Genomic DNA, 26,919 nt, shown 5'->3' on the forward strand with positions numbered 1-26,919 from the left:
GTATAAATAGGAAGCCAGTTAGATGTGTAGCTGTGTGATGCAGCTGAACCTTGCTCTTGCAGTGCAGCGATGGAGCTGAGTGGTGGGGGAAATGGGAAGGTCGTGACCTTGTGAAGTCACTCCGGGGCCACACACAAGCGTAATGCGGTCGGTTGTGTGATCAGAGAGAAAATGCAACGTCATCGCAGTCTCTGGAGTGACTGTGATGTCTGTAAAGGCCTTTTTCTTTCATTATGTCCAGCTGTTTGTAAACATTTAGATTTTCCCCGAGGAAATAAATATTCATGTTAATATGTAGTTCAGTTTGCATTTGTAAGTGCACACATGCATGTACAACAGACAGACAGACAAACAGCTGAGATGAAGGAGAGCTGGGGGAAAAACACTCCTGAGCACTCCTGCCCCCTGGTGGCAGTGAGCGGTATCACCTCCTGACGGTGTGAGGAAGGCTGGGCTGTGTTTTCGGCTTATTGCACCACCTCTTCCTCCTGAAGGGTGGCTTTGATCTTTGCATACATTTAAATTCCAAAGAGGCTCAAATATACCAAGGGGTGGTAATGCTCATTCATTCATAAACGCAGTGACTAGGATTTAGATCTTGAATTACAGAAAGAGTAGACATCATTTCATAATGCTCTTGCAAGCTAATTATGTTACACTAGGTAGACATGTTCTAATGCTTCGAGTTTCACTTTGAATATTACAATACAGAGATGTTTTAGTGCCATTTGGCAGTGATAATTTAGCACAAATTTGAAGCAAGCAGATACACCAGTTTTTTAACAAGCATGTCAGATTTACTTTCTTATCCTGTCTTTTTGGACACGCCTGTTTTCTCATCATCCTAACAACTACACAGTTTACAGAAATGCATAATACTGATGTGCAAGTGTATGACTAGATAAGAACATAAGGATTACGACACAGAATTGGAAAACTTTGCAGAAAAGCCTTATCAAAAACCTGTAGAAATGTATTTGATCAGGCGGATCAGATAACACTGTGGCCGCAGTTTATGGTTATGGCCAGCAGATGGCATCAGCAGTTAATGCAGTGTATTGTGGTGCAGTGCTATCACCCCCTTGGTCAGAGTTCATAGCGAGGCAACTGTCTTTCAGGAAACAAAATACATGCATGGACCTTATCACACTCGGATGCCTTTTACTCAGTCTCCATCAATCTCCACTTTAATTTTCAACGACTAACACTCCCACACACATACATCTCTGTCAAAGCCTGTGTGAAAGAAGGAAGGAAAGAAAAATCGAGAGATCATTAATACACATGCTAAGGAGCACGGTCAAACTTGTCGGGGGAGGGATCAATAGAAACATCAGAAGGAGGAAGAGGAAGATTAGATATTGACTGAGGTAATGGGGTGAGGTGAGGAAAAATTGCATTTGGCTAACTGGTGTTTTCATCTAGCATTACTAATGTGGCCAGTCTAAATGGAGGGAGCATTTATGCTTTGAACTGTAAAATATTAGGCGGAATCATCAGTAGTTAAATAAGGCGACTCCAAAGTCACTCGCATACAACACAGAAAAGGGTAGCCTAAACATTTTCCTGAGATGGATTATAAATGTTTAACACTGCCACCATTCATGAAATAATACCCAATTAAAAAAGACCCAATTCAATGTTCATCTGCTGGAATAGACATGAATTTGTTACAACTAGAATTGTTGTTCTTTCTGGGGTTATTTTATGCCCACGTGCCCTCCTTTTTTCGTCACTGAAACAGTTTCAGAAATCTGAAAATGTTGGGAAAAATACCAACATTCTTTTTCTTATAGCCTTTTTGTCTTCAGGCTGTTTTTGACTTCTGAATCCCAAGTCACAGGAACACTTCATCTAGTCATCTTGTTGACTGCCAACACCATCATCATCCCTGTTACACTGACACCACAAAGCTCAAACTTTCCAATAAGCCAGGAATCCGCACTTTGTCAAGCTCACGGTCAAGCTCACTAATACAAAAGATTAGAGAAACAAGATGACACACTTAAGAGTCAGGAGTACTACGAATGCACTCCCATGGTATTACACAAAGGAAGGCTAAGTTGCAAAACAGATACCGACATCAAACAGACATCAACTCAGAAAGTTGCCCTTTAAAGCTAAAGTTACAGTAGCTACAGATGACAACAGCATATCGTGCTAATATGTCACTTCTTGCAGTGAAAATGACATAGCCTCATAATCAAAACAACACCTGTTTCAGCAACACAAATCATCGCTGGCACCATAAAAACAAAATCAAACGATGAGAATATGTATAAATGATCTACATAATGTTCTTGTTGCCTGGGCACCATCAACGTTGCTGCAGTTATCGTGCAGGAGCCATTCGTCCTGCCATTCTGTATGCGAAAGTGTTTGTTTATGTCACCATCTAAAATAAATAAACAACGATAAGTAAATAAGACAATTCAATACAATGGTATTTTAGTTGCATAATATTTAGACTGGTTTTGCATGCTACATTTAAAAAACATGTACTGGTAGTGGCATATCAAAAATCCCAACATCTGCATCAGATAGCTACAACTTAGTACTTTAAGTAGCAGTTAGCCCACGGCTTTAGTTAAGGTACGTAGTGAGACATGGCTTTACTACAGTCTATGGGCGTTACACGAGCTTACATCTAGCGATACCTTTACAAATGGGTTAAAGCTAACGCTAGCTTAGCTTACAAGTATAGCCATACATTTGGGTAACGTTACCTTAAGTTAGCTAAAACGTCAGCACTTAATTTGCTAATGGAAAGCCTAGCATATAGCATGCATTATAGTCGTAATAGTAATGCTAAACAACCTGCCGTTCTTAAACCATAGAATGTCGTTTTATGACCACCAAAACGAGGGTGGATAAGGACATTTTATCGTATTAACGTATAAACTTCCTTATTTACCGGTCTTTTGCATTGCTGGTAGTGTTGTCTTGAATGTTGCTGGATAATATGTGCACTCACTTGGTCCTGGCAAACAGGTTAAAGGGTCACTTCACTTCACTTTCTACTGGTTATAAAATATTAAAAGCAACGCTTGAATAAATTAATAGAGACCCAAAAGGAGATGCGTTTACACAGGTGTTCTGCATTGCACAATAAATCAATCAACTACCCAGCTCTGTATAAAGAGGATTGAATATCATTAACACCCACAATTGATTATGTAGCTATAGGTTTTTGAAGCATAGGCCCTATATATATTTAGTTTTTTTAATATAATTTTGCACATTTAGCCCAATGGGCTTTTCCTGTTATCAACATAGCCTACTAGATAACTCCAAATGATATGAAATTGTGTTGACAAACAGGTAGCCTAGCTTAGTCATGCCTGTTGGCAAGGTAACCGGAAAATTAGTATTGGTATTGATGTCAGTGTTGTACCTACCTATTTTTCTTCAAACCGTATTAAAACCAAAATGCCTTTTTTGGAGAATTTGCCAATGTGGAGTCGTTAGCACTATTGACAGGTCACACTTCACCTAACGTGTTGATTATCTTAAAATATCTGATGGGGATACCAAATAAAGTAAAAGTACAAATAAATCTGTGATTTCGTCAGTGAATATGTGGAGGGCGTTGAGAGACTAAAGGCCTGGCTCCACAGGTTCTCTGTGTGTGTTGAAAGCAGTTGACTTTGAAGAAATCCCTCCATCAGTTATCTGCTGGTGTTGGTGCTCAAACAGACCACAGAGTTGCTGTCGTCATTGATCACTTGTCATCGTGCAGCTTCAGGAATAGTTCTAACTGAGATGAATAATGCCTTGGAAAAAATAAAAAGGATTAGGAAAATACCAACAAAATTATCCTGAAAAACAAAAGGCACAAAGCTGTTGACTTTTTGGGTTTCTTTTATTATAATTTGTACGCTTATTGTTAAATGTGTCTTCTCTGATAATGACATCCAAAAATACATGTGTGAAATGCATAACAAAGATGCACTACAGTATCTCTCCGCAGGTGTATTCGTGCAAGATTTTTAAAATTTGGAGTTGGAGGTTTGGCATAAGTTTAGTTTTACAAAAAATCTGGAAACAGTGTAACATTTTTTAAGCAGATTTTTTTGGACAAAATTACTTTGGCAAAGGTTGGTCGTTTACCATTGCAATCATCTCAATATACTGATGCTACTGATGCCATTTCCCCATTTTTTCTGTTCTTATTTCCTTTCTTAAGGGCCACAGTGTGAATACAGCATCACCACTCATGTGCCAGTGCTCGTGCCTCCAGCAGAGTGTCACGAGGCTTGGGTGTGTGCACGTGCATGTATGTGAGCGGTGGTGCACGGTGTGGGCACAATGGAAAGGGGAGGGGGCACACGAGGCACCACTTGTTTTCGAACATCACAGCAGATAGAAGAAGATAAAGTGACTAAATGGGAGGAGGGCTTTGCCTCACTGGAAAGTTGATTGCCCTGGATATGTGAATGGATTAAGAGAAACCTACATGAATGACTGCATGAATTAGACAATGAACGAATAATATAGAAATGTTCTTTACTTTTTCTTTGCCCCCTTTTCGGTCCTATATGAATATTTAAGATATAGTCATTGGATCTTTTGTAGAAAGTAGTTTCAAACTCTTTGATTTATAAGTCCAACGATGTTATCTTACTCAGTGCTTAAATGTAACTAAGTACATTTACTAAATTATTGCCCACTATTGGACATTATTTTACATGAGATGAGAATTTCTATTTCATCCAAATGTATACCTATCCCACTATGTCACATATAGGCAAATATTTTACTTGTTACCCCACTCACTTTTTAACACTCATTGTTACTATAATTATTACTTGATTTACATGTTTTGCTTATGATGTGATGCAGTATTGTACTGCCAATATACCCAGTATTTAACCTCGTAAGTATGGTTCCACATTGACAAACTACAACGTTAGTGATAAATCCAAGACAATATAATACTTTATAATGTATTACTTTGAAAAGTGGCGTTCTGCAATTTGTGTACTTTACTTCTCATACTTTATGTACATTTAGCAAGTAAGCAAGTAACATTGACTTCACAAATTTGACCTGCAATGGAATATTTTAAGACCAAAGTGTTTCTATATTTATTTAAGTAACAGATCTGAGTACTCCCTTTAACACAAGTCGTACTATTATTTCTAAATCCTATAGTATAGGAGTGGTGTAATTTCTTTCTAACAGCGTAATGTTGTTTAATGCTGGTAATATTTGCCTTATCATAAAGGAATTTAGTTTTGACCATTTTCATTATTTAGTTGTTGTTTTTTATATCTGAAATGTAAGATTAAGGTTCTAAAAGAGCCAAAATACTGCATCTACTCATCAAGAGTTTAGGGAAGCTAACAAGGTCCCACCCTGGATGAATTGGACCGTGCAACAAAATGTATCTCTAGGGTTAAAGAACTTATTTTCATTACATATATTTAATATACATTATGTTAACACATTATCTTTGTATGAGTACAATTATTTGGTCACTTAGCGTTCTTTGATCACACTTTTTATAATGTATAAACATTTCCAATTTCCAACTTTACTGCTCTGGGTCCATAGTCCCAGGTAGCCAATCTGTGTGGACAGCTCATTACAGCTCACTGTGAAACACTTCCCCTGCTTTATTTCTTAAGTCCATGTCTTTGTGTGATAAGTTTTGAGACGTTTATTATTATTTTGCCATGTTAACAGATGAAGGCTTGCCATCTAGACACAACCACATTTAAGATCACAGATAGGTGCCAATAACATCAGGGCTAACCAAGAAGGTTTGCCTACTTGCCTATGGGTAAGTTAAAGGTCAGGTTGGCTAGTTAATCCAGCATCAAAAAAAGTAAATAAGTAAAAGCATGTTGTCAAAGTTTATGAGCTGAAGCAAGCAAACATTTTGGGTGGTATTAGAGGATTTGGCCGGTAACCCACATCAATTAAATAAATGAATACAATTAAAATATAATTAATTTAGTCGTTGTTGTTGTTTGATAACTGCAAAAATAAATAGAAGACTTTGTATGCAAGTGACAATTGATCAAGTAAAGACAAAAAAAAACATTCATTTTGAACCCTTGACATGGTTTTGTATTTTCAAATATCATATAGTGCTAAAATCGCACATAATAACACTCCATACAATCTTAACTTATAGCATGCTCTTTGGGATCTAAACTGTAGCTTTCCATACCTACGTATACTTAAGGCAATATAACATTTGAATATTATATTTAGAGATAAAGTAAAATAACCTGTGAGACTATCACAGCTTCTGTAAAGCTCACATTCACACACAAAAAACCTATATAATACAAATCTTTAATACTACATTTACACACTGATGTACACTGATGTTTAAGGAACCAAAAGATGAGGGTTACCGTGAACAAATATTTCTAAATGTATATATTTGAAAAACCCCATGAACAAATGAGCATTTCTGCATGGTTACAATGAAGTGTGTGTTGAGATGGAGCTCAGTATGCAGTGAAGGGTAACCAAAGAGAAAGGTGTGTGTGTGTGCGTGTGTGTGTGTGTGCGCGCGCGCGCGCGTGTGTGTCAGCGAGAGTGGTAAGGGGGGGTCAGAAGATTATGGATTGATAGAAAGAAATAGTCGCCAAAAACAGCCCCCAACTACCCCCTGCCCCAGCCCCCTCCCCCCTGCCTGGGGTTTGAATTAATGTGTTTCTATTTTTGGCTCTCCCGTGTTTCCAGGGGAAACCTAATGACGCAATGACGTCAATGCAGGTCACCAGCAAGAAGCAGACTGGAGGAATTGAGTGGCTTCCATTAGAGGTTTTGCAGCATTTTCCAGAGAGGAGGGAGGAGGACAAAATGGATTAAGATTAAGAAATGCACAGGAATAAAATAAATATAGACCGAAATGAATGGGAGGCAATGCGACTGACGTCTGGGAAGAGAGAGGATGGAGGGAGGGTGAGAGGGTGGAGGTGGAGGGGTGGCGGTGGTGGTGGGGGGGCCCTACTGCTGCATATCAATGGGTGCCGTTCAAATTCCCAGGGATTATTGGAGGGAAAAAGGGGGGGAAAAGAAAAATGATGCACGCTTCCTCGGATCGGTGATGACTGGGTGAGCCCATTCTATTTTTATTATTTCCTCTTTGCCTATTGTTGGAGTGAGTAAAAACAACAACCTGCGATCCTGTTTTCTTGGTTATGTTGCCATATAGAGAGCCATTGAGAAATTCATCCCCGAGTTTTGACGGTGAAGCGTGAGTGGCCAGGGTTTTCTCCGGAGAGACGTGTTGGTGTGTGGATATAGAGAAGGGGAAAAACATATTCAACTAAGTGTCTTCGTGTTGACTTCCACGGAGTTGATTGCAATTCTTTATCATTGACCGCAGCGGTGGACGTGCTCCGTCTACATCCAGCTTATACTGAGGCAATACAAATTCTGCATCATCGATATATAGAGAATGTGCGCCGAGGGGAAATTCATTATAGTGCTTGATTGCACATTTTGAAGACTATGCGTAATCCTTCAAATGTCAGTTACCCCATTAAGCGATCAAGACAGTACTTGCAAGCAGCGTCGTGCAATTGCGGTCACTCCACAGCTTACATCGTGTTGGATGAAATGTAAACGATTCAGTAAAGTTTCATTAACATCGAGCTATCAATAGAAATGGACATGGTTGATCATCATTTGCCAAGAAGAGGCTACTTTTCACTGCCGGGCGCTTGTGTGTGTATGTGTGTGTGTGTGTGGGGGGGGGGGAGGAGGGAGGGGGAGTCGTGCGCGTAACATTACTTCTTTTGGCGTGGAATAGCGAAGATTAGACCGTTAGTACGCGCACACACACGAACACATATTGCCCACTAGGAAGGCTTTCAATGGCAACAAGTGCCAATTCATGCACGATCAATTCATTTTCAACTGCACACCCCGTCGTGACGCCCCCCGAAAAGAGATTAAATCAGGTTGTGTCAGTGGCTTTACTGTGTTATTCAGTTTTTCTGATTATTTTTGTCACCTTCCACGTAAATATTCCTTTTAAATAATCCCTTCTTTCAACAAACTGGGCTCCAGTGCAGGGCGTTCACCACGCACGCAGCCGGAGCTGGTTTCAGCACCACGGACACCTCAGTGTGTTTCAGCACCATGGAGAGCGCTCTCCCTACAGCCATCGCTTTAAGACCGATGAGTAGATGCCATGCCATCGTTTTGAGGATTCATCGCGCTTTTCTGTAATGACGGACCTACCCCAGTAACTTCTTTTAGACGGGTTAGGGGTCTGTAGAACTGATACTGCGAAAATGAAGCCCGTTTGAGCCCTCAAAAAAAAAACATGTAAAAGCATGTTGTCAAAGTTTATGAGCTGAAGCAAGCAAACATTTTGGGTGGTATTAGAGGATTTGGCCGGTAACCCACATCAATTAAATAAATGAATACAATTAAAATATAATTAATTTAGTCGTTGTTGTTGTTTGATAACTGCAAAAATAAATAGAAGACTTTGTATGCAAGTGACAATTGATCAAGTAAAGACAAAAAAAAACATTCATTTTGAACCCTTGACATGGTTTTGTATTTTCAAATATCATATAGTGGTAAAATCGCACATAATAACACTCCATACAATCTTAACTTATAGCATGCTCTTTGGGATCTAAACTGTAGCTTTCCATACCTACGTATACTTAAGGCAATATAACATTTGAATATTATATTTAGAGATAAAGTAAAATAACCTGTGAGACTATCACAGCTTCTGTAAAGCTCACATTCACACACAAAAAACCTATATAATACAAATCTTTAATACTACATTTACACACTGATGTACACTGATGTTTAAGGAACCAAAAGATGAGGGTTACCGTGAACAAATATTTCTAAATGTATATATTTGAAAAACCCCATGAACAAATGAGCATTTCTGCATGGTTACAATGAAGTGTGTGTTGAGATGGAGCTCAGTATGCAGTGAAGGGTAACCAAAGAGAAAGGTGTGTGTGTGTGCGTGTGTGTGTGTGTGCGCGCGCGCGCACACACACGCGATGAATCCTCAAAACGATGGCATGGCATCTACTCATCGGTCTTAAAGCGATGGCTGTAGGGAGAGCGCTCTCCATGGTGCTGAAACACACTGAGGTGTCCGTGGTGCTGAAACCAGCTCCGGCTGCGTGCGTGGTGAACGCCCTGCAGTAGATGCCATGCCATCGTTTTGAGGATTCATCGCGCTTTTCTGTAATGACGGACCTACCCCAGTAACTTCTTTTAGACGGGTTAGGGGTCTGTAGAACTGATACTGCGAAAATGAAGCCCGTTTGAGCCCTCAAAAAAAAAAAACTAATCAAAACCCACAATCTTACATAGAAAAGTAAGCTCCATCAGGGGCAATTTACGACATATTTAGAGAAAGAGCAATAGGGGATGTGACACTTTTTCCCCCCCACATACGACGCATGTAGTGAGGTAAGTGTGGCAGATGCCTACGTGTGCAGATGGTCCTGTCTGCTGGTCCCTATCTGCTCGGGGCTTGACGTAACAACCATTTACACGCATAGGCCCCATCGTCCAGATGTGGTTGCACTCTCTGCAATACATGCAACAAAAGCCCTTTAAATAAAACCCTATTTTTTATGATGAACTTGTTCTTTACTGGAGCATGAAATTCCATGGTGTAGGGTTGCACCATGAGTGGATTTACAATCGCAGTGTAGTGTTTGATGCTGGGGCTTTTTCTAGATTTCAGTTAAGAGTTACAGTGGATCCTCGCTCTAAATGCTGATTACTAGATTTATAATTTGAGAGGAAAATAAATAGATATAAATAAAGCTCCAAAAACAAGATATCTGTTGTAATAATGATTGCTGCAGGTTGTGACAAAAAGATTGCATGTGTAATGTTATTTTGATGAATAATTCCCTATTCTCACTTTTTTCTTCACTGTTGCAACATACAGGATATTTCTTTTAAATAAATGCCCTTAATTAAAGAGACAAATGTCATCAGTTTTAAAACATAAAGCTGTAATGACAATGTAAACCTTATGAGAAGCACACCAAAGAGACTTAACACACTCTCAATAAAGCTACAATGATCAGACAGTCAAAAAGGAACATACAAATGGTGACACCAAGGACGCAATACAGTCAGAAAAATGTATTAAAGGAAGATTTAATTGCTCTGTGGTTAAAGAATCGTCGTCATGTGAGACGATATCAAGTGTTTGAGAAATGCTTCCGTACACCATCCTGTGTGTAACCTGTACACAGCATAAAGACTGATTTAGGGCCTTGAGCATACACTTTTAGGTGGTGTGTTTGCAGGAAATTATTTGTTATAATTTGTTTGATATGTGTGACATGAAATGGTGTTGAGAGCAACTACCTGTGTCACTGGACTGACAGTGTTCTTCATACAGCGTGGTGCACTGCACACATGGTGGCTGGCTCATGATGGTGGGCGGTGCATGTGGTAATTGAATGTTTTATACTTCCTGTTTTGCCTGTAGGATATTTTGAGTTAATCACAAAAGGTAATCAGTACTTATAAACCCCTTTGTTGATTTCTTGACAGATTCAGATTTAGATACGTAATAAGTTTGATCCGTTTGTCATGTTTTCTGTATCAGCTCGATGAGGTGTGGATGTTTTAATTGAATGTTTGTGATGTAATTCAGTTTTAGATCTGCTGTATTTTGAATGGAAATCTATACTTGAACTATATTGGAGGAAAAGTGGAAAAAATACTCAAATTAACAGCTGGAATTGTATCACAGTTAGTCATTTTAAGCATCTTGTCTATATTTAGGGATAAAAGTTAGATTTTATACATGACTTTTCTTCTTGAAAAAATTAATCAAAACGATAGATTGAAAAGAAAACGGTTACGGTGCTCAAGAAGACCAGATTTATAAGCACTACACTACAGTCAGATACATTTAATTCAAATTGCACATAACTGGAATGCTGTCTTCAATATTTGAGAAGAACTTATTTAGGCAAAAAGATATACTTTTCTGGGAAACCAAATTAATGTTAATAGAACATTTTCAAGTAATTGTTAAGAAAGTCATTTCATACCATAGAGCTATTCTCAAATCGTCTCCTGCAACAGCTGGTGCAGTTAGAGCTTGAATGCGGTGATGCTGGAGGGCACTACGTCACATTGAGGGGTTTTACAGCGGACTGTACCAGCTCACTGATGTGTAGATAAGATCAGGGCCGAGAATGTGGTTTGGTCCACACTTCGTCGCATCAGGTCAGAGGACAGGGTGAAGATGCCAACCCTAAAATCACTTTGCCTCTCTGTTTGCAGATGGGGACATCACTTAACACATATATGACAAAGGCTGTTCAAGGAAGATCTAAAAAAACGCCTCAAATATAACCTGACCTATGGAGAATTCAGGGTTTCAATCACAAATTGTGGGAATCATCTCATTTTCATGATGAAGTGTAAAATTGAATAAGCCCTGTCACATTTTGAATCTTTTTGAGTGGAGAAACTAACCAGCTTAGATATACAGAAAGCAAAACTCCTATCAAGAACAGAAGCTATATTGCATTTAAATAAACATGTTGTATTTTCACTTTGAAACATTTGCACTGTAATATCAAATCCTCACATTGCGCAATCGTGCAAAATCTCCAAAGACATGAACGTGTTTTAAACGTTAAGAAGATCACACTTTAAATATGCAGTTCGTCAGAAAAACTGACGTAAACCACCAAAATGTTTTATTGCCGGCCAAGAGGCAGTCCCTGCTTTAAACAGCAGTTTGGTTGTAGGGTTTTTTGGTAAAGTTCAGACCAAAATCTATCGCTAATTGAACCCTGGTCGAATGGAAGACCCTTTAGGACCAGTCATTGCATTACAGTAAGATACTGCTGCAAAATCACACCACATGTCTGCAGGATAGCAGCTGGTTGTGTTTACACAATGCGGATAGAAAGCCTATGACAAAACCAAAAATCAAAACTCCCATTATGATCCAACCAGTCAGAAGTCTCATCTTATGAATATGACAGATCAATTATGTTTTAAGTCCAATTAATAATGAATAATATCCCACAGTTCTTGCAATGAAGTCTTATTTTTCGGGGGCATTTCCCCCTCAGACACTAAGATGCACATTCAATGTACATAAGTCCTGCCTTATTGTTCATTCCACTTATAAAAAAAAGAGGGTTTTTTTGTCGAAGCCTGTTGGGCTTTGTGGATGAATCAAATTTAACAGGAGAAATATTTCAATCCTTACTATCTGCTTTGTACATATCTTGCGTGCATCATGTGCTTATGGCTCTGTTCCTTTCTTTAGATGCTGAGGATCTCTCCACAGCAGGATGAAGTCCATTATTTTTTGTCCTTTGTGGGTCTTTTTGCGGTCTGGGCTTGCTGTTCCTAAGGCAGTAGCCAGGAAGCCCTTACCCCAAAAAGTATCTGCACTTGACTCTGGCATCTGAACCAGGACTCGCCTTTCTCCACCACCCCCAATGGTGCAGTGAGTATCTCTCATCATCACTGTGGGTGTTTCAGAGTGCCGCCGCTACTCATTTGTGGCAGAACTCGGAGGTCATCATTCACAATCTGACATTGTCAAAAGTTTGGGCCAAGGAAAAAAATGTTGATTTCAAGCATTTAAGAGGCATATTACCGGATGTGGCAGAAGAAATGTCTTGATGTCTTACCCAACCTGACACAAATCTGACTTTAGGGTCTTATTACAGTTAAAAACATGTAGCAGGTACCCTTAACATCAGAATTAACATCAAGGTGTTATTAAGCTCCAGAAAAAGAATGACTAATGCTGTAAATGTATAAAACATACTATATTCACAGAAGAATCCATGTAGAAATGTTAATCCATTTCCCAACTTAATATCAGTTCATGCCAATCACAATTATAACGACAAATGAGCAGGTGCAGACAAAGAAATGCAGATAAGTTGGGGAAAATTTGAGACTCAAAGGTGTGAAATTTGGAAAAAAGGCCAAATTTCCAGTAGATTTAAACCCTCCAAGTCATACTATTATTTTTAATAACCTGAAATTGTAAAGAGCAGGCTGTATTCATGATTCAATTTTGTATATATTATACTCTGATTTGTCAAAGTGTGTGAAAATACCTGATGTAAATACTGCCTGATGCTGTTCAAACCCGAAGTACTTCAAAGGACTAATTGCTCATCAATGTTTGCATTATGATAGTCTAAATTGCATACAGTGTTATATTTAAAGAGGATATACTTTCAAAATAAAAACTACATGATGGGATATATGGTGTTATCTCTTTCATTTTAAAATGACATCATTATCAATGGGATTCGTGCAGCCATTTGTACAAATACCTCAGAAGATGCATTAAAAGGATGCACAGTGAAAAAGTGGGCCGTATGGAAAATGAACGTGTAGCTCCGAGCCTCTGACGCATGTGTTACGTATACGTGATTATTTATCCAAACCCGCGAGCCTTCACAATGTGGTTGTTGTACGTCGGAACCTGAGGCGGTTCTCGTGCGCTGACGAGGTCCCTTACAATAACCACATGACGTCATCGCTCAGAGACCGCTCATATGCATTTGTAAGGTTACATTTAGGAGATTATGCATTATTCTCTCTTTTCCTAATTCCACATTATTCCCTGTGTCTCATACAAAATTCCCTCTCTGCCAGCTGCATGTTCATGATTGTGAGCTCCAAAATTATGCTGTGAATTTTGAAGTAAAGACTCAATAAAATAAAGAAAAGATTGTGTTTTTTTTATTGTCTGTCCAATACAAACCTTCTTTGGATAGCTTTAGTGCTTTACACACACAAAATATTGCTAAATACACAATTAAACAAATGCAAATGGTTGAAATTACAACCAGCAAAAATAATTGTGATTTGCAATCTACTTTTCAACAATTGCTTCACATAGATAACCTATATTTTACACTTAAGCTGCAACTAATGCAAATAAAACAGAAACATTCACAGATTGTCAACAAAACTACTTATCCAGAACTAAATCTCCATCTCTGCCTCCCTGTGGGTGGTAACAGTATCAAACTATTACCAGGGACATGTTTTCCAGTAGACCGGGCCTCCATTAATTGACCCAACAAATGTCTGCCTGACCTTCAGAGTCCAGCCATAGTTTCCCGGTTGAAACACAGCGTCCCACAATTTGTGTGTCACACATCGCCCTGGGAAATAGGCCAGTGCCTCATCCATGTCATCAGATAGAGACGTGAGTTGGTGGAGGCACTTTTTCTCCTCTCCTACTTGCAATGGAGTCAATTAAATTGGCGTCTACAGGGTAAAGAAAGTCTCAAATTAATGCTGAAAATTGGTCGTTCCAAGCCACTGTTAAAAATGAGTGTTTGGAAAGAAGAAGGAAAAAGGAGGTATTTTTCATGTTGTCAAATTATGACAGATTGTTTATTTTCTCTTTAAAAACGTATTCAAAGGATGTCAATATGGATTGGACTTTGCCATTCAGAAGCACATCATCCAACAGGCAGATGTTATTTATAATATTACTCATATCAAGTTGAAATCAAAACATGCAAGAAGAGTATTGTTGTGAAGGAAAATATATTCAATTAAACAACAAATAGTTGTGAGCAAACACCACAGGGAGACATTTACTGGTGATCCATTGTAATTCAAGGATGTAAATAAGAAAGGAAGAATGTCCTACATTATTATTAACACATGCTCAACACAAGCTGCTCTTCGGTTGAATCTCTGGGTGACTATAGCTCTCCAGAGGATGTTTTGGGAACTGCAACCAAGAGCACACCGCAGCTCCACAAAACACCAAGATGGTTCAGGAAAGAACTGAAGTGTTCCAGTAGGTTTTCTCAAACTGGAAACAGAATGTCAAGCCGGTTTATTCACTTAATAACAATATTCTGGTAGTCTCCTCCCTGTGATCTATTCACAACAAAAGTTACGGTAAAACGTGAGTGATTATCCTATGGCTCATTTGGAGTCCACACAACATCCTGTCCAGACAAGATTGCTATTCTTGGCTTTTACCCTTTAAAAGATCTGGTCTGTTTTTGCCAAGTTTTTTGCTTCAATTTATTGATGTGATCACATTCATTTGCCAAAAGCGAAGAGATAGAAATGGAAATGAGTTGAATTAGTAGATAATAAATGTGATGCCAGTTATTCTTGCTAGTGGTGTTATGGCAACAATGTGGTATTTTCATTCAGGTCAGTGAAAATGACGCAACAAAAAAAGGAAATATATCATATCTAGAAAGTCTAGTGAATGAGTTTTGTTACTTCCAAGAACAACCACTTATTTACAGTTAGAACATCTTCAAATGTGGTGTTGTGGTCTTCAGTTCTTTGTAGTTGTACAAAATCCATGATGGGTTTATTGAGAAAAATATGCCATTGATGTTGACTTGGTTTATTACTTCAACACTGCAGCAGTCAATTCTGAATTCAAGACAGGTCTGGATTCAAAAGTATTTTAACTTTACATGAGAAACCCTGTTTGAATATGAAAAGTGCAAACACTTGGGGTTGAGTTAACAACTTTAGAGTAATTTCTTTATAACATTTAGACAAGACAAATACAGTTATTAGAATCTTGAGGTTGGACAATGTCTCAAACTCTCATTATCCATCCAACAGTCAAGATATGTTGAACCTTTACTGATCCCCTAGTTGCCCCTCTGTCTTTATATCCCCTCTTTTATTGTAAAGCGTCCTTGGGTTTCTTGAACGGCGCTATATTAATCAAAGTTATAACTATTATTATTACAATCCAAGTATATACTGTACCACTGTTTTTGGAGAGGTCCAGAGCAGAGACGCAGCCAGGGAGAAGTTAGGAGTTTGGTGCCTTGCTCAAGGGCACCTCCGCAGTGCCCAGGAGGTGAACTGGCACCTTTCCGGATACCAGTTTTTTGTTCCGATCGGGACGTGAACGGGGCTTCAGTTCCAAGTCCCTACAGAAGGAGTTACTGCTTCCCCAAAAGGTATGTGTTGGGTGGGAAATAAATAAAAGTTAAGTGATTCCATGGAAGACATCTACCAAATGTTTTCCAAGATTCCAAAGAACTGCTTTGACATTCAATCACTGAACTTAGCTAAAATGTGTCTCATATCGGACCCTTTGGGCGTTTTAGAATCCCAAGTATTAAACCACAGCTCATTCCTCTGCCGGTAAGTCTTCACCACCCCCTCAAAAGTTGTTGTGGTAGTCGCCCTATGTTTAAAACTGAAACTTATAAAAGGAGGTCCAATTGAGTGGGCCCTGCAATCTTACTGGAAGTCATCATTCCTCAGTATTTCCATCTGCGTCCCATTGTTCCTCCGACATAAATAAGTGATGTGTTTTCACAGAGTCTGAAGTGGGCCCACCTTGCGAATGTAACAGATTGTTTTGGCAAACCACTCTTTATGATTCTTCCTCCCTGACAAAACTACTGACGTCAATATAGGTTCTGGGAATACTGTGCTACTGAGTCACTGAGATTTATAAGGGGAAGGTACAGACAAGAACAATGAACTTAAGGAAAGAATAGGTTTACAACACAGTGTATGTCTCAGTGATTGATAAATATAAATCATCCATTAACCTGTCTGCACGGGAATTCTGTTCATTTTTGCTCTAAGTTTTTAGCTGAAAAAAAGATAGCTGCGTAAAAAAAAAGAACATTCTAGTTTGAGAGTTCCCTCAGAAGTAAAACACATTTAGATACATACTGAAAAATATCTTTTAACTAGGAACTAGAATAAGTCAATGGTTCTATCTCTTCAGTTAATGTACCAAACAAGGAAATAGGTCATTAGACATTAACAAACCTGCAAAGCACAAAACCTACGCAAGGCTTAAGAATGAGTGTTGCCACACTTCCTGTGTAACAACCATTAATTACCATAGCAGGGATTCCCTTGAAACAAAGGAGGAAGATGCTCTTAAAAGGTATATTTTTCTAAATGAAGAGATCAACGTACGTAAACATGTTTTACATTTTTACGAGTGGCAAGCAAAACATGCACTTTGTCGTCTTAGTGTCGTAAAGTGGAAAACATCACTTACTGACCCCTTCAGGTGTCGGCCTCTCTTCGTGTGGCTCATGTTTTTCTTGTACTGGTGAATTCGGCCCTGATTCTAACTCTTTATAAACACACCAATTATTACACTAAACAACAGAGCCCCCCCTTTCTAAAAACGTTCTTGATGGAGTCTCCTGCGCACCAGGAAAAAGCCAGAGCACAGAGAAACCTGGATGTTGGAGTAAGTAAATCAAGAGCCGTACTCTCTATATGACAGACGCATGACGAAGCCTCTGACAAAAAAAAAAAAGAAACATTCCTGTAATATTTAGCCAAATGGAAAATATATTCTTAGTCTACTCTAATTAGACACAACTGGAGAAACACCTCCATAAACCACTGGAGTTTACACATTTTGTTTCTATTTTTAACTTCCTGTTGCTGCTTTGGAAACTTAAGATTGACGTTCACTCAGACAATACCTGTCACAGCTCTTCATTCCACCCATATCTCAAACACATGATCAATAGGGACAGAAACAAGATGATCAGAAACAAGATGATCACTCACTGGCTTTATTCTATATCACAAGACTGTAAGTGCATACATTCAGGTATTTTACCCAAGTATAAAATAGCTTTTACTTAATAATTTATTTCTTTATTTTGCATTTTGCTTTATTTTGTATTTGTGCACAAAAGTTAATAGGGTGTTAGCACTGCGTAATGGTTATTCAATATACAATCTACCTTCATGTGACAGTACTTATAAGTTAAGATTGAATTGTAACAACAAAAACCGGCTTGCATCATCATACACGAGTGCTTCAAGTGAAATAATTTCACAGGAAAACTAAACTAAACACCGAAGTCACGTGTCCCAAGTTCCAAGCTTCTGACTCAGAATAATGTAATCTAATTTATCCTTTTTTTTTTCAATAGCATTTAGTGCGAACTTCCTGCATGAGGAGATGTTGACCTGGAAGGGTCAAACTCAGGTTTGAGTGAAAGGAGGAGAGAGGAGGGCACAAGGAATGAATCCAGAGAGTATTTAAATGGGGGAAACCTCCAAAGCAGCATGTGTCATCTCACTGTCATTCAGAGTTACAGGAGAACAGCCGTACGTGGAAAAACAAAGGTAAGACTATATATTTTACAGTTTAGGAGACCATTATTGAGAGGACAGAAGCTCTTTAGTAAATGTATTTCATACTCTAACATAAATGTATATTTGAATACATGATTTTGAGTTTTATTTTGGTTTCTTTTTTAGGATGTACATCTTTCTGGCTCTTCTTTACGTCTCTTTGACAGCTCCTGGGTGCTCAAGACTATTAACAAAGAGAGACTCCACCACAAATAGTATACACAGCATTATAACCATAGCTAAGACAACCCTGGTCCACATTAAGAAGGTAAGGACAAAAGCTTGCTTGCCATTATAAAAGCACAATTTGCCAGATATTCCAGATATTCAGAAAAATTGGGATATTTATCCTGCTTTACTTTTATAAAGGTTAGGTATAATAAGTACATGTTCTTCTTCTTGTTTTAGTTTCAATTGGATCCACAGATAGAAGGCGGCACTCCTTCCATAGAGGGACTAACTAGTATCTGCCATGACCTCGGACTTTTGGAAAATGAGCTGCATAACCCTTTGACAGATGTCCTCAGCCAGATTCAGGCTGACGTCTCCAGTTTGGAAGGAAGGGTTCGTTCCTTTGCCCTGACTATGGACTGTCCCATCCAGGCCCGATCCCGAGGACAGGCCATCAGCAACAAGTTCCCGGACAGCCAGCTCCAGCTGACTCTGACCAAGGTGCAGCGCTACCTGGATGAGTTCCTTCTACATGAGGAGAAACTCAAGGTCTGCTGAGTCCACACTTCTATCATATGTATGCAAAGTCTTTCCATAATCTAAATATACAGCTGCACACATAGCTCAGCGAGGTCAATGCACACATATTGCACTTTATTTATATTTGTGAAATAATGCTCCTCCCATGGTAATTAAACTATGTTGCATGTAATCCATTTTTGTAAAAGTTTGAAAATTATCTGTACACTTATTTATATGACTAGACTAACATTAAAATTGTTTTATTATTGGAAAAAATCAGGATATAGCGAGCATTTTAGCCAGTATGGCTTACAATTAGAAAAAGGTTTTTCTTTTATGGGTGTTGTGTTCAAGTTATTTTGAGGAAAAGTATGTTAAACTAGTTGAGGATTGTGTAATGATATTGGTATTGGATTGAAATGCAATGGTTATTGTCATATTGAGCAAATAAATGTAGCTTGGCGTCAGTGGTTGTTGTTTTTTTTTAAATACAAAACCTTGTGATAACGATATTTGTATAAAATAAAAGAAATCAAACAAAAAGAGTTGGGTCTCATTTTGATTGAGTGTACTTATAACATCTGGTATGAGGAGCCAATGGCTTAAATGATATGAATACCATTAAAAAGAAATTAGACTTTTCAAACCGTTAACTTATTCATGAATAATTTAATGGAAATACAGTTTGATATGAATATGAATATTAAATGAAAGGTGGATTAAAATCCAATAAAAAGAGGTGTGTACTACTTGTACCGTGTGGTAAAACAATTCTGCATTGATTTTGACTCATAAAGTCTTGGAAGCTTTAATCAAAAAACAGTGAATAAATATATTCAGATAAAATAGAAAAAGCACTAAAATCCCAAGAGGTGATCCGTTCTCTTACAGTGTAGGAATAGTTTACAAATCTGCATTTGCAAGTAATGAGACTGCTGGGGCTAAGAGTTCTTAAGTAAAAGTAGGAGTACCAGAGTGTATGCATAAAGTACCAAAAGTAAAAGTACTCATTCTGTAGATTGAGCCATTTCAAAAATAATATTTATGTTTTGAATTGTTGATGCAATTAAGTGTTATCAAAGGTGGGAACGGTGCAGCTGGTTTCAATGACTTTGTATATTGCAGGGTAGCTTGTGAATTTACTCCAGGTGTAACTAAAGTCTGATTTACTATATATTTCACACCATTAATCCAAAACTGCACAGTAACTAAAAGTATTAAATAAATGTAGTGGGAGGGAAATTACACCATTTACCTCTGAACTTTAGTGGGCTGGAAGTAGAAAGTAGCTAAACATAGAAATACTCAAGTACAAGTACCTCATGATTGTACTTAGTACTTTGTAAATGCACTTTGTTACTTTACACCACTGCTTTCAAATGGCAATTTATTCATGGTCAAATTGTAAACCTTTGAAGCGAAATAACCACTTTATAAAACTAACATCCTCTTGGTTAGCCAAAAACATGCTAGCTAAAAACCGACAGTTAAATTAGCATGTTTCTCTACGTCACATATTTGTCTATTTCACTTAACACTCTCTGTACACATACATGCTAGTTCATTATAGCAAACAGCAAACCATAAACTACACGTATGTCTATGATACCACCAGTAAACATGAGTGCTGATGATATACTCGAAATGCTAATCTCCACAGTTTCGACAGGTTCCGGGCCTCAGATTAAATGCAGAATTCAGCCTGCAATACCAGTGTTTGAACAGCAGATGTCGCCATTCGCTACTGTATGAAATGATTGGAAAAGGTGAACCACAACACATGCGTCACTCAGTGTTTCAGAAGGCCTTGAACTGGTTGTTTTCACCACTTGCTTGCTTCAAATTCATATTTTAAATCCAGTTCAGGTAATGGAGACACCTTCCTGCTGCCAGCCATGGATTTATAGCTGCCAGCAGACAAGCCATTGCTGCCTTAGCTGTCCTACATCATGCCTGTTAAAAAAGGCTTGCTGAATGACCTGTTAACCCTCAAGTAACACAATCTCACTATGCACTGACTATTTAAATCTGCCTTTGCAGTTTATATACATTGGTGTTGAAAAAAAAAAGATGGGTTAAAAGAGAGAGGTTAGGAACAATACAATGCACATTTGAACTTTATTTAAAATGTTATCTCATATTTTGTGCAAAAAACCTGGTCTCTGATATCAATGTGCAACAACAGGTCGTTAGAGAACACTTTATGTGCAAAGCAAGCATCTCATGACAAAAGGCTACAGAATAGATAGTTAAATAGTGCATATCAATTTAAATATATCCTTAAATAAAATCTAAATCCAACAATACAGAATGCCTAAAAGTTAATCAAAATTATCTGTGAAGTTACACTAGTGCTACATGCTACAGCTGCAAAAAAAAAAGATCAAAGAGCCTTGTCTTTGAAATCATAAAAAGCAGTTTACATTTTCGCTTTGGGGGAGGAAATAGGCAGCAAGTTCAAGAATTTCTCCAGTGTAGACAGGTAGTCTTCTGGGTGGCATCGCAAGTGGGCTGCATGTTTCGACTCCTTCCACTTCCTGCTCTCCACAGTCATACCCCTCATTCTCCATCGGTCAATTAACTTTTCCAAGTCAGCCGGGTTGCACAGGGCGTCATTTTCACTGAAGAAGAAAAGTGCTGGCGCAGTAATCGGGCTGTTTTGGAAAACTTTGATGCTTTTGTTGTAGAGGTCTGCTGTGTGGGATTTGAAGAGCCAGAAGTAAAGCATAGCGATGTTTTTGACAAAGCTCTCTAAACGTGGCACCAGAGTCTTGCCGAGGCCTGAACAGAAAAAAGGTAAAACATCAGGAGGGTTTAAGTGGTAATATTACATAAATATATACATGATATTACTCTGTGTGGCTGGATATCAAACTTCTATAATGCTGAAGGTTGTGGGCTACAGCTGAAGTGCTTTCTAGTGTTTTTTGGCCTATATTTTCTTACATTTGACCAATTTGCCCCATCAAAAATATGCCGAATTAGCCATTAGCGGTGTCTGTTTATAATGGTTAAACAGGCAACCATCACCATTTCCAAATATTATAACTGAACTGATGAATGTATAAACCGTTTGCACACACTTTCCTAAGGAAGCACAGAAACGAGCAGCCACAAATAATTCCTGGTCAGCTGGCTAGTTAATAATGTAAAGATCTGACTCGCATATCCGATGAAAAAGTAACCTGAGGAGAGAGACACTCACTCACCTATAGCCATATACTCCAAACTCCCAACAACCAAGCTGTCATAGATATGTCCTATCACCCTCTTGGCCAGGCCTGCATGTTTTTCCTCTCCCTGAGCAATGTGGGTGAGTATCTGTGTGAAAGTGTAGCCCCCGATGGAGGACGCATGGACCAGCACCGCCCTCCCTGCAAACTGAGGCTCCTCCAGAACTTTCAAAACCTCCATCCCGTATTCTAGCCCCCAACGAGGCCACAGGAAGTGCATCACACTGCTCTGGACTAGCAGGACATCCATGCCACGGTCCAGGTACAGGTCCCTGTACTTGGCCACTGCCACTTTCCGGGCACCGAGCCAGGAGAAGAAAAGAAGAAGAGTACGGGCAGTGGATTCAGAATGCGATTGGTTTTGGGAGAAGGCTGGTGTGTGTGAGGGAGAATCTGAGAGTAATGTGGAGGAGGAGGGATCAACGGGGGAAGGGTCACTGAGAGGCTGAGCTGAGGGTGATGGGTTGGAAATAGGGCAGAGTGCACATAATGCCTGTTTCTCTAACCCGAGAATGGAGTGAAATAATAAGTCATGCCATTGCTGATCCTCTTGGCAATGAACTTTCCTCCATTAACATGATCAGACGGGGATTTGTCACTCCTATAGAGAAATCAGAAATCAGAAAACCTTTAGTTGTGTTACAGCAAGGGACAATGCAGATAAAAAGGCAAAAATAAAACAAGACTATCATTAAATATGGGCAAGCACACGTTAATAAATCAAATCAAATATGTAGGCTTTCATATCCATTGACGATTTCACCACACATCCTCCTGAGAATCAGAAAATCAAATATTGCAGTTGTTTTTTAGTAAACAATAATTGTTCTTCTTTTGTGCCATGATGTCCCTAATCTTCTATGTGACAGGTCTGCTACATCCATGATAATCCTGAGTTTCCATCTTGCCTGGGAGGGAAAAGGTTAAAATAGAAAGGATCTGCTTTAAAAGGATTCAACTACAACCTCCAATGGCGATGCAACTGGAGAAATAGTCCCTTTCCTTTTAAAAATACGCATTTCAAAAATCATAACCGGTTGTCAGATTTTAGGCAGATATAGCATCCCCTCAGCTTCTTCTTTTCTATTGAAATGCTCATTCAAGTTCAAGAATATCATTGTGTTACCCGGAGGAGAGCAGCAGGTTTCCCATTCTGCGGAGTTACAATGTCCCGGGGCACTGTGGTGCTCCTGGTTGCCTGAAAATGAGTTCGGTCTGCCGGTCGGATCTGCCGCGGAGGTGCCGGCTCCGTGACGTAGAAGCTTCTTCTTCTTCTTCGTGTTTTTATTGTTGGTGGTGTTTTTTTGCCGGTATGCCAACAACGACATGCTGCATTACCGCCATCGTCTGGTGTCTGGTGGATTGGAACATTAGCACTAATAGATAAATGAAATAAAAACATATGACAATTATGAATGAATTCAAAATAAATTAGCTATCTTTGCTTCAGTCTGTGCTTTATTACACACAATATGTGCTAGTACCACAGAGAAATCTCACTTATTTTGACCATATGACTGCTAATATCTATAGGGAAAGCCTTTCACAAGGTCAAGTATGTTTGAACTTCGCTGAATTTGTCCATCTGTGTTTTTCCCCAAAACATAGTAGTCCCCCCCTCCCGTGACAAATAAAGGTATTCTGATTCTGAGTTATTTAGGCTAAGATAGTAAACCATTTATTATTGGCGCTTAAACAGAGCTTACCTCTGGATCTGCTATTCATATTGCAAAGTGCCTCGTGGTCGGAAAAAGTTATTATCGTGACCATACCCACATGAAGTCACATTGGCCTGGCCTGACCTTCATCCAAACAGGGAAACATAATAAGGTCATGTACCATATTTGTTCTGACTTCCGGTAACTGACTGCAATACCTTTTAGTGCCACAAGATGAAGCTAGAGAGTAATGTTGAGAATGAGCTAAGGACTTGATTACTTTTAAAGTTACTTTTGGGGCCTTGTGGCATTCAGAAGTCTTAGTTCACATCCTATCCTTGAGAAATGTTGATAATGACACACAATTTTGCAAATTATTATATTCAATATGTGATATTATATATTTTTTAGCTGCCCACTTTCCTCAAACTACGCATGTGAACTTGCTAACTATTTCTAGGATTTGTCATTCTTTCAAACTGCCTCTATGACATGTATACATAATTGTCTCAGAATTCCTCAAAGATGATAATATTGTATAATTTCACACTTTTTTTCTATTTTTTTAATGCATTTTTTCTTTTGTAAAGCTGTCTTTGGCTCTGTTACTGCTGTAGCAAATTTAAATTTCCCCTTTGTGGGACAAATAAAGGGATGCTGATTCTGATTCTGATCTGATCTGATATTAAAGGGTCATACTTGATCAATTATATTTTGCTCCTAATTTTGTTATTATGTTTTAACTTAGTTTTTAAATCTTAATTTAATAAAGGTTATTGCATAATTACAGATCGGCCGTGTATTCTTCCATTTTAGTTTTTTATTTAAACTTACCATTTGATTCTGAGATGCTGATCACATAATCAGATTTTTACAGTTGTTTTAGATCATTTCAACCAGAAAATTCAATTTTCTTCCATTTTAACAGTACATTAATTGTATCTGATTGCTCTGAGTAAAATGTCTACAGTTCTTATGTAACATTTTACACACATTTTCCCATGATTCAGCCATTAGCATTTAGTATTATTCCTAACTTTTGGATTTTCCTTTGAGTTTACAATAAGGTTACAAGGTTTTAAAAGAGTTTGGCTGCATAGCATGGGTTTACAGAGTTATGTTATTTGCATTAAGCTTACATGTATGTTACTGTTTTTCTTTGAAGCCTTCAAACCACAAAATCGTCTTCACTGACATCAGCGTCACTTCATCGAAGTGTGCCATCGACAGTACATGACGTAAATGTGAACCACGGTTGTCATGACAGTGTTTTGTGTACAGTAGGTGACTCCAAAATGGCTGCCACAGTTGTGATCAGTTCTTTCCATTATTTCACATACAGGCAGCAGTGGCAGTTTAAGGCCAGCACATTCCCTCCCTCAAAATGTCTCTCTTTTCCCCCTTTTTTCCTGGATATATTCTCTGCAGTCATTCCAGTTTACTTGACTTGCTGGTATCCTGGTTATGTGTTGCACATGTAGACTAAACGTTGTTGTTTTAGATACCTGAAAGAAACCTGCATAAACATTAAATACTGTTTTGAGGAACCTTCTGACTGTATTCTTTAGAAACCAGGAATTAAAAAAACATATCCAGGTTTCTACCTCAACTCTTTATAGCATCAGCTGGTCAATACAACTAAACATGTAAAGATAACCAAGCTGTACTTGCTTAATGCACCAACATATGGTAGCTAACTTTATCAAAACAAAGAGCGGAAATGGAGCCAAGGAGAACGGCTAAGCCTTTTACTTTAAACAGTTGTAAGCAAGGTTGAGAGGGTTACCTTAAAAATGTAATCCATTATAATTACAGTTACCTGTAAAAAAAAATGTAATCAGTAACCTCATCTGAGTAAAAAAATATAAAAGTAGTGTAGCCTGAGTACTTTCCGTTACTTTTGGATAAACTAAACATCAAACACAATGAAAATAAAATACAATATAATAAAATATAATTTGGATGTCCTTTACTTGGTTTTATTATGCAAGACAATATATAGAGGGAATAGAGGTAATCTAACCTTAAAAATAATTAATATATTAATCTTTATTGATACATCACAAAAATGGAAGTCATCTGACGTGTGTGTGTGTGTGTGTGTGTGTGTGTGTGTGTGTGTGTGTGTGTGTGTGTGTGTGTGTGTGTGTGTGTGTGTGTGTGTGTGTGTGTGTGTGTGTGTGTGTGTGTGTGTGTGTGTTTGTGTGTGTGTGTGTGTGCAAAAGAAAAAGACAGACATTTTCTTTGCCTGGCTCAGCATGATCACTCTCGGGCTCAGTCGGGCAGAAAAAAGTTTAAGTCCCACAAAAACATAACCCTGGCCTCAGAGGCCATGTGCTTGTGTTACCCTGAGCACTGGCTTCCCCTCTCTAACATTAACCTCTTTAGGAACCCCCTCATCCCTGCTAATCCTCTATACATTTCCCCTCATCGAAACTCTCTCTACTAGGAAGAGAAAGCCTCCATCACTCTCTTCTGACCCCCCTGTAAAGCTCCAAGGCCCTCTCACCCGTCTTCCCCTCTCAGCACCTCAGACCACCCCCATATTGCTGCCGCACAAAACCCCTGCCTTTCCTTTTTGCATTGTTTAACTTTGGCCCCTATTGTCCGAGTAAAGAGAGAAAGTTGTGAGGGAGGGGAGGCAGAGAAGAAAAAGAGGGGAGGAGGGGAGAATGTGCCATCTCTGTTCTCTGGGCGGGAGGGGTCCACCCACATCAGGGTGTGGAAATTCCGTTTCAGTTTCCTGCTTTTCTCCAAGACTTTTCCTTTTACTCCTCTCTATCTTTATCTCTGTTAGATATTCTCCTGGTATCATGTCAGCCGCTCTAACTCAATCCATCACACCGAGCATTTCTGAAGCATCAAAACACAAGTCCTTTTTTCAAATTTTAGTTTGTAGGGGCAGGTTGCAAGAATACAATTTGAGGCTATGTAATCACAAAAAAAAACCTCTCAAAAATAGGCATTTCTTTACCCAAACTACAACTGAAGCAAACAAGTGCAAATTTGCAATTTTATGGTTAGTCATGTTTGCAAAGCCTACCAAATTGTAATGAACCAAGAGCAAAACAGTCTGGAGTCTTGCTTTTATCCAGCGTTTTTTCACATGTGCTCTTCAATGCTATAAACGTCTGACATTAGGGATATAAAGGGCACAACTCCAACCGCTTAAGTCTAAATAGTGGGCTAGTATAGTATAACACAGTATTTTGATGATGCATTCT

The 26,919-nt window shown here is 38.6% G+C and overlaps 2 protein-coding genes across 2 annotated transcripts; one reads left to right on the plus strand and one right to left on the minus strand.

Annotated features, from left to right (window-relative positions):
* The first annotated feature begins 18,238 nt into the window (after positions 1-18,238).
* LOC134879478 (leptin-B-like) lies at positions 18,239-19,014 on the plus strand. Its single transcript, XM_063906022.1, has 2 exons — positions 18,239-18,391; positions 18,520-19,014. Exons 1-2 carry the CDS (start codon positions 18,239-18,241, stop codon positions 18,838-18,840), a joined length of 474 nt encoding a protein of 157 aa, XP_063762092.1. The 3' UTR covers positions 18,841-19,014.
* Positions 19,015-20,898: 1,884 nt separating this feature from the next.
* Positions 20,899-23,873, minus strand: LOC134878969 (transmembrane protein 53-like). Its single transcript, XM_063905162.1, is given in 5 exon segments — positions 20,899-21,585; positions 22,014-22,544; positions 22,547-22,638; positions 23,164-23,413; positions 23,744-23,873. Coding segments are annotated over 4 exon segments (1,011 nt in total). The 5' UTR covers positions 23,190-23,413; positions 23,744-23,873; the 3' UTR covers positions 20,899-21,223.
* Between the last annotated feature and the right edge of the window lie 3,046 nt (positions 23,874-26,919).

Source organism: Eleginops maclovinus, chromosome 17 (genome assembly GCF_036324505.1).
Source record: "Eleginops maclovinus isolate JMC-PN-2008 ecotype Puerto Natales chromosome 17, JC_Emac_rtc_rv5, whole genome shotgun sequence".
Taxonomy (NCBI): Eukaryota; Metazoa; Chordata; class Actinopteri; order Perciformes; family Eleginopidae; genus Eleginops; species Eleginops maclovinus.